Source organism: Sarcophilus harrisii, chromosome 4 (genome assembly GCF_902635505.1).
Source record: "Sarcophilus harrisii chromosome 4, mSarHar1.11, whole genome shotgun sequence".
Taxonomy (NCBI): Eukaryota; Metazoa; Chordata; class Mammalia; order Dasyuromorphia; family Dasyuridae; genus Sarcophilus; species Sarcophilus harrisii.
In genome coordinates, this window is record NC_045429.1 from 385,772,842 (window position 1) to 385,786,872 (window position 14,031).

The 14,031-nt window shown below is 41.5% G+C and overlaps 1 protein-coding gene across 3 annotated transcripts in view; it reads right to left on the reverse strand.

The window, feature by feature from the left end:
- Positions 1-13,816, reverse strand: part of PSEN2 (presenilin 2) — a 36,269-nt gene extending 22,453 nt beyond the window's left edge. For 2 of the 3 annotated variants that reach the window (XM_003767759.4, XM_023502024.2), the window contains exons 1-2: positions 13,708-13,816; positions 1,422-1,580 (exon numbers count right to left, since the gene is read on the reverse strand). In XM_003767759.4, the coding sequence (XP_003767807.1) occupies positions 1,422-1,559 (138 nt within the window). In that variant the 5' untranslated portion in view covers positions 1,560-1,580; positions 13,708-13,816. Of the gene's footprint in view, positions 1-1,421; positions 1,581-13,191; positions 13,314-13,707 lie in introns of those variants that run through there. The other variant, XM_031967017.1, reaches the window with a different exon arrangement.
- Between the last annotated feature and the right edge of the window lie 215 nt (positions 13,817-14,031).

Sequence of the window (14,031 nt, forward strand, 5' to 3'; positions counted from 1 at the left end):
CACCATAACTTTGCTTTTAGCAGTTGTGAAAGGGATTCATGGATAAGCTCAGGTCAAAAAAGATGGGACATTGTTAATAGGCAGCTAGGAAAGAGTCAAGTGAGGACCCTGATGGATCTTGGCCAAAATGGATCTGCAAGAATTTCCATTTTTCAGCTACAATCATACAAGTATGTTAGCAATCTACTTAATTATATTAATAATCTGAAACCAGAACCAGTAAAAAAAGAGGGAGAAAATCCTTTGTGATTCAAGTATCCTTCTTTTCCAGACCACATTCCAATCTAAATATTTAGAGGAAGAAGAGAAGGAAAGAGGCAGAGTTGATGAACAGGAACAGAAACAATCTAAAATCCACAGGCATTTAAAAAAATAAAGGTTAAAGAAATTGTGAAAATTTAATCTGCCAAGAGAAAGCTGAAGGGTAACTTGAGTTGTCATACAAAGTTCAATGAAGTTTTCTATGTTCGCTGAAAACAAATGGAAAAATAAAATGGAGGAGTATGGGAGGCCTGGCAATTATTTTTAATTTAATTCAATTTAACAAGCATTTGTTAGATGCCTACAACAATAAGGTGAATTGTAGGGTTAAAAATGCCAGGGAAACAACCAGTATACTGTAAATACTTTAGTAGTTCGTTGGGCAGGTGAGGGGAGTAGAATAATAACAACAACAATAAAAATCACCACAACAGCAACAATTATAATAATAAACATTTAAATAGCATTAACCTTGTTCCAGGCTCTGTGCCAAGAGCTTTACAATTATTATTTCATTTGATCCTCACCTCGGATACAAAAGCTATTCTTAATCCCATTTTAACAGATGACAAAACTGAGGCAGGCAGAGGTTTAGTGACTTACCCAGGCTTACATAGCTAGGAGATGTCTAAGGCTGGATTTTAACTTGGCTCTTTCTAACTCCAAGTCAAATATATTATCCATTGCCTCACTATAAAACATGATGTAAATATTTATTAATAGTCTCATTTGTTCTAATTTGTAGATCAGCCAACAAAAGGTTTAATCCCAGGCTGATTTCCTCTTGGCATCAATTAATTTCTGGGCTTTTCCCTTCTAATACCCATCAGCACCATCAGTGCTTTCTCTGGGAATCAAAACCATTTTAACATTACTCTGAACAAAGTGTCATCCTGAACAATTGCATAACTGGGAAGGTAATTGTATAGATCTAAAAATCATATCACACATTTCAAAGCCAAAGGTAAAGTGTATTTGAGACACTTTGGTTTGTCTGCATTTTTTTGGCTGCCTCTTCACCAGTATTGATCATCTGGAGATGATAGCAAATTTTTGGTCTGAGTATTTAAAGGCCAATCATCTCAGGAAAATTATTTAAAACCTACAAATAGCCAGTCCATCTGCATGGCTGCTCCCCTTTATCACGGGCATGGACCTACCTCTTGGATCTCCTTGTCCCGTTCTTCTGTACAGATCCCTTCATGATAAGACCGTGCTGGGGGGCTCTCTGTTGACATCAGGGATGTCCTCTCATTGCAGACTTCCTCTTCACTGTCTGAATTCATGAATGTGATCATGGTTCACCCCCTGAGAAGAGTCTGAAAGGGAAGGCACAAAGAAAATCCTTAGAGGCCAATGGGAATTGGAAGAAGATGCAAGATTACTTACAGACAGGACAAGAAGGAGCCGGAAAAATGATAACAATCTCAGATATAATAGAACAAACACATTTTAAATATCTGTAATAAAAATGTCAAATCCAAAAACTCATATAAAGGAGTACTGAAAGAGATTACCTATTGTTCTGAATGTGTTTTTATAATTGCCTATCTTAGTGTACCTCAGGCGCAAGCACAGACCTCCAGAGAAGGGATGTTCAGCTCTGTCTAGGATGATTAAATAAATTATTTCTGAGAGGCAAGGGAAAAGACACTCTAATATCTACCTTAATGAAAAGAGGAGTTGTTAGATAAACTCTTAGGCTTATCCTCAGCTGCTGACATCTAAATGAGGACAAGGAATCTTTTCTCAGATCCACAACAGAGTGATTCTCAAAGAAAGGCATCTCTTTCTGCAAACCCAGCCTACAGTCCTCAATCTAAGTGACTGGCTTGAAAACCCATGTCCTCAAAACTTCAAACTCAGCATCCTTTCCACACTGCCTCACTTTCATTTTCAAGTAGGGTTCCAAGGAAACATATTTATTAAGGACCAATTAATGTGCCAGACACTGTTCTAAGAGCCTTATAAATATTATCTCATTGGATCAGGAAGCCAAAGTTGGCTGATGGATCATAGAATAGTGGTTTCTTATACTATGAAGTTTTACATTATAAAAAAGGTTATTCTTTGGTTTCAGGAATAAGTTAATCATTAAGTTATTATCTTTCCTACTAGGGTCTAATCAAAAGCATAATTCTTTCAATTTCTTCTAAACCCCAGATCCTTAAGAAAGGTTGGTGACAACTGGCTTCATTATGAAACAAAAGTCTGTTGTTTTTACTGACAACTCTTCCAGTGATGCTCTATGGCTGTGAAATCCATGGAAATTCAGTGTCTTGAAAATTAAATTTGGAAGTCACCCTTAAACAGTGACTATTTTGAAGTGATTAGAGAAAGCACATGGAGGTAGGTGAACCACCAAAATTATGAAAGAGTCTGAAGATTAAAAAATAATACTAATAAATTGGGAACTGCTGATGTAGGTAAAAATGTGCAACCTTTCATGTGAATGTTGTTTCTTGGAAGAGCTTGACAATACCCCTCCTCTTCCATCACATTTTGAAACAGCATGTGTGAAAGGAAAGGTGGAAAAACATTAAAAAAGACTCTTGATTAAAGATAAAAATGGGAAGGGAAATGAGAGAATGAGATTCCAAAACAGGATAAACAAGGAAAGAGGCACAGGTAGAAATGAATCTCTTTTGTTCTGAATTTCTGTAGTTGGACCCTACCATTTTCAGCAAGAAGCCTTTCCTGATCCTCCCAACTACTCCTGACCTCCCTTTCAAAATGTCTGATTTATGTTTGTTTTTATTCACTTGAAATTCAAGCTATTTAAGTGTTTACATATACATCTCTTCTATTTCATTCTTTGTACTCATGTCCTCCGCATCTGGTGCATTGGTGATGTTTAATAAATACTTGTTGACTGACTGATAGTTCGCAAAACAAATTCTGGCTTGATGCCTTTGAACTTCTTTGTCTCATTATGGGGTATGTGCTCACCATGTAAGTTCTTAAAATGAGATGTTTTCTTCCCTCCCCCCCTCCCCCGTGTCTAGGAACCAAAATCAACTGTGTGCAATACACTGTGCTTTGTACACATCTGTCATCATTACTGAGTAACCTATAGGAAACTAGGAGTGGGAGAAAGGACACTTAATTTGAAAGCCTGCTCTAGACAAGTCAAATGTACCTCTCAGTCTTCAGGGGAGAAGAATTGATGACACTTAAAAGTTCTTCCTGGGTCTAAATCCTATAAGTCAAAGTATGGGGAAACCTCAAAATATGTTAGTAGTATTCTCTTTCCTGTTCTACCCTACTTTCACTCAACATAAAATATAAAATGTGTATCCCAATCTTTCCCCTGAAATGTATATATATGTATATGTATGTATATAATACATGTATTCAAACTGCAAAATGTATACATATACATGTATAGACAAATAAATTACATATTATATATGTACAACCTGGGATTCTGCTATGTTTTACATCACAGTATAAGCAAAAAAGGATTTGGAATCAGAGATACCCTTGGTTCAAATGTGACTCTGCTACTTATTATACTATATGTCCCTGGGTGAATCATTTAAATCTCTCTAGGCCATAGGAACTACACAGGATAGTGTCTCTAAGGTCCCTTCCAGATTTAAATTCTATGATCCTATCATACTATGGAATTTTTCTGGTGTCCTCTCACTTGTGACTATTACATATTACATAATAACTTGCAAAGAATTAGAGCTGTGGGTAAGCAAAAAATACTCCCGTGTTGGACAATAGGGGGGACACCTCGTGGCTGTTCTGTGCCCATATCAAACTCACTATGTCTGATGTATTTACCAGTACTCATCTTTCTCCCTCCTCCAGTCTTCTCTACTTCTGGTGAGGGTCCCAGTATGCTTCTAAAAAATCCCCATATCCAATCAGTTGCCATGTTTGGAGGAGTCTAACTCCACAATATCTATCTGTTCCCTTTTTTCCTTTCACACAGCCATCTAAATTCAAGCCCACCTTTACAACTCTCTAGACCACTCTTGGAGCCTAACTGAATCCTCTCCTCTCCTATTCTTTCTCTTGTCAAATCCATCTTCTACTTAGCTGCTAAAATGATCTTCCACAAGTACAGGTCTGACCACATCACATCAGTGTTCAAAAACATTTCATGCTACCTGACTGCCACTAGAGTAAGTGACAATTCAGCCCAGTAGTTAAGGACCTTTATAAATTGGCTCTGCCTGCCATCAAAAGATTCTGCCATCAAGGGAGCCTCAACCCCTGGTGCCCTCTGGAGAGAAAAATGTTAAAGGCTGAGTGGAAGACTCCAAGCCTGGGGAAAGGAGGCAGAGCTGGTCTCTCACTAGTTGAGTTAGCCAGGGAGAATAGTCAGCACTTTGTAGATTTCTCAGAAAAGGAAGCAAGGTAGCCCCGAGTCACTGTGGGATAGCAGCAAAAAATCTCAGTAGGTCCAAGCACTGAGTCTACCTAGCCACAGCTAAGTATTCTGAAGAATGAAAGGGAGGAAAATCCCAGCATTAAGGGCTGGAAATCTTGTCAAGGGCAGGGACAAGGCTTTGTATCCCTAGCTCCTGTCACAATGCCTGGCACACCGTAGGCAGTGAGTATCTTCCTTTCCAAGGTACAGCTAAGCTTTCCACAGGCTCAGAAGTTCTTAGAGAAAAAGTTCTTCAGAAGGTGTACAGTTTATAAACAAGTCTGCCAAGCAACACCACACAATGTTTGCCCACTTCAAGTTTGCTGATGCGCAGAAGTGATTGGGGTGGGGGTGGGGAAATTTGTGGTTCCCAAACAAGTGGGGACAAGATGTGCAACTGACACACCTGGTGAAGGTAAAGTGATATCTAAATGAGGAAATGAAGGTTTTAGCCAACTCCTCTCTCCCAAGGTCCTTCTGCAAAGCCCATTTATTTGACTAATAGACGAAGCAGGTTCTAGTTACCTGACACTTTCAAAGCTAAGGTAGGGCCAGGTGATGGAGGACTGAGTGGAGGAGGGGAAAAACAAACAAATCAAGTCTGACTAGGGCACCCAGAGTTATATGGGGAAAATCTCCTTCCCACAGTAATCCAAATTACCCAGCAAAACAAGAACATTTTTGCTGAAACTTACTCGGGCCCTGGGAACCTTTTTAAACAAATATCTATAGAAAATACCCCAGTATTGGATCTCATTATTCAGGTGTATGTGGCTGAAAAAACTGAATGAGTAGATCTGGCAGAATGTCCCTTCTGACTTGAAGATTTTTAGCAAACCTGCTTAGGCCTGCAGTTCCTTGCAGTTAGAATGAAACCAAGTGACCCACTTTCTTCTGCATTTGTTTTATTTAGACCCAAAATGAACTTCATGGAGTAACATAAAGAGGATCTGCCCTTAAATCTTAAGGCCAAAAGACAGTGGGACATGTCAAAAATACTATGGAGAAAAGCAGTGCCTTATGGGAGATGTAAATTATTGCTTTAAAAGCAAATGTAGAGCACTGGATATTAAGTACTTATATAGTCTGCAGCATGAGGAATAAGTTTGAGGCACTCTGTTTATTTAAGAAAGAAAACAAAAACAGCCCAGCTTAAGTTGGGTGGGGTGGTGTGGAGGAGGTACAAAAGGTACATAAACTTTGTATGCTCTCAAAACAGCAGCCATGGGAACCTCATTACATAAGAAATAATCACTGCCTTGCCTTTAGGAGCATTTACTTTGACCAAAGGCTGAGCACTGTCCTTAGAAACCATTGAGCATCACCTCCTTCCATAACCCTCATCAACCCAGCACCAAAGCTTGTTCTTGGCCATGTCTCCAAACACTTTGGCCACCATCTATCAAGTCACACTTGGCTGAGTATACAAAGAACCAACTTGGACAACTGAAAAGTGGCTCTGGCCAAGGGGTGGTGGTTGAACCTGGATGTCAGGGTTAGGTCCAGAGCACAACAGCTCTGTCAGCCCTTGTAATGCAACACTCCTACGGCAGCCATCTGCCCTGGTCCATCCCCCTGAGAGCGAGCTAGGCTGGGAGGCTTTGGTTGTTAGGTAGGAGCAGGCTGAGTTAACCCACAGGGGAATCACAAGGGCTCCACTGGCTTACTACAGCAGCCAAATGTCCTATAGATCCCAAACAGTCTTCATTATGATTTCTTTTCTGGGACCTCCAATTTTCTTGTCTTGTCTAAAAAAGTCTTTTGTCTATAATTTAAAAATAAAAGGTAAACACATTCCCCCCCACTCCAGTATTTTACTGCAATTTCCTAGTGCTATGAGTGGGAGAAAGTGAGGGGAGGGATATTTCCCCCAAAAAATGGTTATGAACATTCCTTAAATGTCTACTATGGTTTAACTACCATTAAATGTCTAAATAGGCCAGACACAAAAAAGAAAATAACTTTGTCTCTACCCTTAAATAGACTACTAGATTCTAAAGTCCATAAGGATAGATTCCAGAGCATTGGCTCTGAAGTCAGAAGACCTGTATTCAAATGTCACCTCCAGCACTTCCTACTTTTGACCACAGGCAAGCTTGGCTTAACCCTAGGCCCTGTTTTAGCTGCACTTTGTAACAGCCCCAGTGGCTGGGGCAGTGCTCTGCACAAAGTAATCCTTTAATAAAGGTCTGTTGTTTTTTTCCATTCTGATGAAGGGTGGAGGGAAAGGGGCTCTTGGGCCCACATGCACACACATCTAAGGACATGAAACCTCCCAGAAGCCAACATTCCAAAGTCCATCTGCTCCTCTGTGCCTCCCCCCTCCCCCCATAGGCAGTAAGGAAAGATAATGGATTTCTTTCTTTCTTTCTTTTTTTTCCCCATGACTTGAGATATTTGTAATACAAGTGACAGAAACCAATGAGGAGTGGACACACATCAGCAAGTAGAAGAAACATGCTGGGGCCCTGGAGAATTACTGTAGCCTAGAAAATTAAGGGCTCTCTGATTTACAAAATTAAAATAGCTGGTGTTGATATAATGATTTAAAGTTTTCAAGATACATTACATCCTTTCAATAGCCCTGTGAGTTGGTACTGATTTTTATCCTTATTTTGCAGATGAGGCCCCCAAAGTCCACTGAAACCGTAAAGTGATTTGCTCAGGGTCACTTCTCTAGTAAAGTATCTAAGGCAGGGTCTGACCCAAGTTCTGGGCTTGATCCGACAGGAGATAAATTTTGTATAGTTAATGATATCAGCCACTACTTCATCCCTATTAAGACTCCTCTACCCTTCCAGAAAGAAGTCAACCTCCCAGTCAGAAAGTGGGCCATTACAAATAGAGCAGTTTTCCCAATATAAGTTACCATCCCTTCACCTGTACATGGCTTCATAAGGAATGAGTGGGGGTTTTTTCAATTTACATTCTCCTCTCCCACCTACCTCAAGTCCTATTCATGACCTACCTCTCCACCTCACAGCACTTCTATAGGGACACTAAAATGCAGAGCCCCTGGAGGTGGGCAACAGGCCTTTCTTAAAGGATCCTGGAATGAAAGAACATGATTATGGATCCAATGCTCCCGTATCCTAATGATAGCAACACTGGTGAGATGGATTGCATGGGAATATCCAGGTGGCTGCTCTCATTACAATCCCATCAAGCTCCTTACTGCTATATTATCTTTGATATTCAAAGAACTATTTCCCTGTTAGAAAGTCAGACTATTTCTAACCTCACTTGTCACCTGTGAAAGACCCATTGAGGAAGATGAGACTCCCAGAAACAGTCAAGTCCCTGATTTATTTATCCAAGGCCCACAGTCATGAAATCTCCTTAAGGATAGAGACTGGTCCTGTGATTTCACTTAGTATAAAAAATTGGCCAGTTAAGGAAAGTCCCTCTTCCAATGCAGGTCATTGCCTTGTCTGCAATCTGTAGTCTTAAAGAAAGTTTCCCAGAACACTGAGAGGCTGAGTGACCTGTGCAGGGTCACAAGCCCAATCTGGGTCACAGGTGCTGCACAGCTGGTTAGCTTTCTGATTATTAGGCTCTGATGCCTCTCACTCAGTGAGCTCCCATCTTTTTTGATGGTTCTGGGTTACAAAAAGCCCAGATGCTTTGATGGTGACCTGCATTTCTGGTACATGCTAGTGGAAGATACATTGGCTTACTTTGTATATGTATGATATAATACTTAAACTGGCCTACTCCAGTAGCTTCTGCATCTGGGGTGGGGGGACCTCTTTTCTAGAGATATTTGCAGGAGATCTTTTGTTCACAGCTCTAGAGCCTGGAAGGGGCTGGAAAGATCCTTAGAGGTCACTCTACACTCCTCATTTTGCAGATAAGGAAATTGAGGCCCATACAAGTCAAGGCTATACATCCAAGGTTAATAAAAGTGTCAGTCAACATCTGAATTCAGGGTCTCTGACTCCAGATCCAACTACTTTCCATCTTTCATCTATTTGTTGCCCTCTAGAACTTCTAGTTGCATTCTTTTTAAGGCAGATTTTTCCAGGGCCTGGAGTCTGTAAAATGAAGGGACTGTCTCAGAAAAAAAAAAAAAAAGGTATCAAAGGACCTGGAGCTGGCAGGGGCCTTAGAGAGAATTTGGTCCCAAATCCTTCATTTTACAAATGAGTTAGCTAAGTTCTACAGCAGACAAAGCACTGGACCTGGAGTAAGGAAGACCTAAGTCTGGTCTCAGATACTAGCTATGTCACCTTGGACAAGTCACTTAACTTTAGTGTGCCTCAGTTTCCTTATCTATAAAATGGTGATGATAATAATAGCTACTTCTCAGGGTTGTTGAGAAGATAAATCACATATCTGTAAAGGGCTTTGCAAGCTGTAAATGCTATATGGATGCTAATTATTAGTAATAAGTGCTAACTGTTATTATGAAGAAAAGGAGGCCTCTGGGAATGATGTGAATTATCTAAAGTAAAACAGCTAATGACAGAACTAGACTCTAAACCCAGGTATCCTGAATTCCAAGCCTATGTTATTTCCATTACTACACTATCATCACCTAAATAATATCTAAATTCCCTTCCAGCATTAACAATCTATAAATCCATTAAATGTTCCCAAAAAGGATATTGTGTCATCTGCCATAATAAGGGACCTGATTTAGAGGATCCCCAAGGTCCCTTTTAGCTTTGACATTCTATGATTCTCAGATTCTAAATTCTTTCTGCTCATTGATTTTAAATGGCTGTTTGTTCCTGATGTTACCATGGATTCTGTTTCACCAGCATGGATTCCAATGAACTGACCCTTAATATTTAATAGAAAATTCTTGAATCTTAGGCCAAAATTGGCAAATCTAGAGGTATTAGGGAAACTCACTCAAGCACTTGCAAAAATATGTCCTAGACAGCTATAAAAGGAGTTGTACTAGTGCTTACCTGGGCAGGTATCTGGACTACCCAGCTGCAGAGAATACTCTTCCCCCAGACCATGAAATCTTTTGAAGAGTAAGAAAATCTTGCAGAAGCAGCTGATGTTCCACATGCCCAGAATTAACTAATATTTATAATCTGGAAACCTTCATTCTATTTCTAACTCCAATTCTGCCCATCTCCATTTCTAACCCTATTTCTATCTCTATCAGTAATCCTAGTCAATCTCAATTCAACAAGCATTTGTTAAGGTCTTACCACGTAACAGGCAGAATGTACCTTAGTACAAAGGATATCAAGACAATAAACAACAAGGGCTTCTGACCTCCAGATGTCTTGATACTGAAAGGTGCATAGAAAGACCAGGAACATCAATGGACATAAAAAAGGTACTTGGCCTTTCAAGATATTTTAACATTCCAATCCTTTTAGCATCTTAATAAACATTTTTCAATAGGAAGCCATTTTGGCTGTTAAACTGAATTAACATTAAGAATCATAGGTTAGTTACACAGCTGGAAGAGGCCTTAAAAATCATCTAGTTCAGAGATGTCAACTACCCAAAGCATGGGACCTTCAACACTCCTTGAAGAAACAAGTTACAAAATGTAACTAGGAAAATATTTATCAAAATAAACAAAAATACAGTAAGACACAATGTTATTTAAAAAAATAAGTCAACATGTGACTGCCAGGAATTCTTATGTATGGATTAGTGGTCCATTTTTATTTGAGTTTGAGGCCATTGAACATTGAAGAAGAATATTTATTAAACAGCAACTATGTGCCAGGTTCTGTGCTACACTGCGGAAAGATAAACAAAACATTTTCCATCCTGGGGAGTTACATTATACTGTAGGAAACAATATATGAAGTACAAAGTACAAAAAAGATAAATACAAAGAAACTGGGGGAAGAGAGGAAAAATCCACTTCCCTTATTTTGTAGATGAAGGGTCTGCGGACAGCTGGGAAGTAACTTGTTAAGAAAAAAGTTAATAGAAAAAAAATGGTTAATAGAAAAGTTGGGATTGGAATCAAAATTCCTAAATCCTAATACTGTGTGCTTTTCTACTTACTGGGCCACATTGGTACTCTAGTTTCTAAAAAACATTTTATTTTAGAAATACTTTGTGGCATAATCTGAGCTAGACTCTTTTGAGATCACAATGCAGAAGTGATGGCAGTAACATCTGGTGAAAGAAAGAATGAAGGAGAAAGATGACAAAACACCTGAGTTCCAGACTTGGCCATCTAGCTTTGTGATCTTGGGCAGATCTGCCCAACTAAGAGTTGTGAAACTAAGTGTTCCTCATTTGCAAAATGGTATAATGATGTCCTTGCTCTTAGATCTTGGGGTTGTTGCTTTAAATAAGATGTATATAAAAGCTCTAAGAAAAGAAATACATGATGCAATGAATTATTATTAAGAAGCAGTCAAGTTGGGATGAAGGAAATTAAGTACTGGGCAGGAATATGGAATAAAAGGTTATGCTCTCAGGAAAACATAAAAGGCAACCTCTGGATATTTTTCCAAAAACAAAGAAACAGAGGACTGACCTTTCCCAAGCAAAACATGAAATTGCCATCTCTAGGGAAATTAGTATTTCCAGTCCAAATAGCAAAAAACTTTCCTGGAGAATATAGCAACTCCCTATCAGCACCTCAAACAAAAGTCATATAACTCCTCCACTTAATTATAGATAATCAACTCCTTGAAGATCTCTCTGCAAGACAACCTGGTAGAACAAAAACACTCTGGGTTGGAAGAAAAGATGCTGAGGTTCTTTGGATTATCCATGCAATACAGAATTACCCGTGTGTTTCACCACTGGGTTCTTAGTCTGCCTTTAGAGGAGCAGAAATAATGTATTCACATGACTACAAATAACTCTATCCTCACTAACTCATGACAGGCGTTTCAGAAAGGGAACTTGAATCTCGTGTCAATGACATAATTTGTGTAGTGATTTTAAATCCTCCTTGAAATATCAAGCAGATGGAGACAGCCTGGGCACTCAAGGTCCTAGAAAAAGGATAGGCTATATATGCATGAAGGATTTTTCCAGGAGGGACAATGAATCGTACTACCTGGGCTTAGCTCTGAATCAAGTCTGCTCTCCTAGCTGGCTAGGTACAAAGAATCAGGCTGCTCAGTGTCATCTAGAAAGTTGGAATTACTGAATGGCAGAAAAAAAATCTATTAGTTTACATATAAAAACAGCAAATGTTAGCATGGTATTGAGGAGAGGGGTCCCAGAAGATCAACATTGTCTAATAGGCTGAACCAGATTAAAATGTAATTATAACAAAATAAACAAAAAGATAAAACAGATAACATTTACATTTTAAAATCTACTAAATATGTGACTTCAGAGGGATTTATTGCTGTTTAGTTATTCCCTTTCTACTTGAGTTTGACACCACTGGTAGACTGGAAAGGGTCCCAGGAGTCAAGAAAGCAATTGTTCGAATCTTGCTGTGCCTATTGGCAAGACTCTGGACAAGTATTGTAATCTCTCATTGCGCGAGCCCCGCGCCCCCCCCCGCCCCTTCTCCTTAGCAATTCTCTAAGGCAGTCAGTGGGGGGTGGGGAGGAAGAAGGGAGGGAAGCTGCTATCTGTGTGAGAGGAAGAAATTTCTCCACCAGGAGTTTTTCGAATCTCATGTCAAAACACTGTGTGTGGAGACAGTGGATTAGTAGGAGAGATTTATGGATGGTGGAGACTATGACATGGTCTATTTCCATTTCCTCATCTTATATATGAAGAACATTTTAATTAAGTGTCATGTTCTGTGTGGGATTTTACAGCATCAAAAATCTAGAGGCCATCTAATCTCCATGTTTTACAGATGAAGAAACTGAGGCTAAGGGAAGTCAAGTGACTTACCCAAAATTAGTTTTTAAAATATACAAAATTATGCAAATCATATAAAAATATACAAAGTTACAATATTTGACTATGCAAAGATACAATTTGAACGCTGATCTTTTAACTCCAGAGCCGTCTATCCACAGGTCCTCTGCCGCCAAATCTAACACCCTTTCCACTCTCTATATCTTCCTCAGAACAAATCTGGGGTGCAACACGGTCCGTAACTAAAATGCCCATGTTTACACAGCAAGACAATACACCCTATCATGGTGAAAATCAAATCTACTTCCCTTTTCTCCACCATATTTCTGGTATAACTCTAGAGATACAAAATGACACTCTCAGTTTGCAAACATAATCATTAGACGTGTTGCTAAAACTAATGTACCCGCGGGATGACCCCAGGGTAGGCGAAATAAGTATTTTAAAATAATATATATATATTTAAAAGTGTATTTTTAAAAGTTTTTTTTTTAAGAGTTACAGAAAACAATGCAAAGTGAGAAAAGCAGAACTAGTTAGTGTTCTAAGCCACGCTCTGCTGGCTCACATATATATATATATATAACTATTTATTGATAGGCACTCGTTAAGTCGGCATATCAGTGATGCTGAAGATTATTTTTCATTACAAACTGTCTTTAATAAGCGCTTCCGCGCTCCCTTTGCACACGAGTTCCCCAGGCGGCGGCAGGCCCCGCTGGGCTCGCGTTGCAGGCCACTAAGTGAAGCGGCAATACACAAGGCGTGATTGAACAAACCCAACGGGTTTCCTTGACGCCGAGGAAGAGGGGCCGCTTCGCCGAGTCTGAGGACGATCATCTGCCCGACGCTGAGGAGGCACCCAGGCAGGGGGGCAAGAGGGGGCAGCGCGGCTGCCCTCGGACCTGGGACCACGGGGGGCGGGGGGAGGGGCCCGGGCAGCCCTCCCCGCGGCGCACGGGCCCGGCCTTCACGCGCCCGCGAGCAGAGACGCCCAGGCCCCGCGCGGGGATGCAGGGCCGGACACCCTCCGCCCGGGGAGCGGCAGGTAGGAGGAAACGAGAAGTGACAGCAGCGGGAAGCGCGCGCAGCCGGCGTGTCTCGCCCCCCTCCCCGCCCCCAACCCCGGTCCCGGGCCGGGCGCGCGCGTGCGCGCCCGCGTCCGACCCCGGCTGCCCGCTCCTCCCGAGGGCGGAGAGCGCGGCTGGGGGAGGGGCGAGGGCTTTCCCGGGCCGGGGGGCCGGAGTGGGAGGGGGCTGCCGCCGTCAGTCCCCCGCGCCCCCAGCCTCACTCACCTGCTCCCCGAGAAGCGCCCCGGCGTGGTTTACCTAACTCTCCGGGTAACGTAGTCAGCCCCAGCCCAGGGCTGAGGCACCACCTCCGGCCCGGCCCGCCCCTCCCGGCACTAGGAGTCCGGCTGCGCAGCCCCCATTGGTTGAGCCTAAGGACACCGCCCAGAGACGGGGGCGGGGCCATCCCGGTTCACGGGCCAATTGCAGCCAGAGGCAGGGCGAAAGCGGGGCCAATGGACGGTAGACCTCGAGGATGTCCTCTTCCTCGGCGCGGTGGTTACGGCGGGACACGGAGCGGCCACAAGTGTCTGCGTCCTCTCAGCGGGC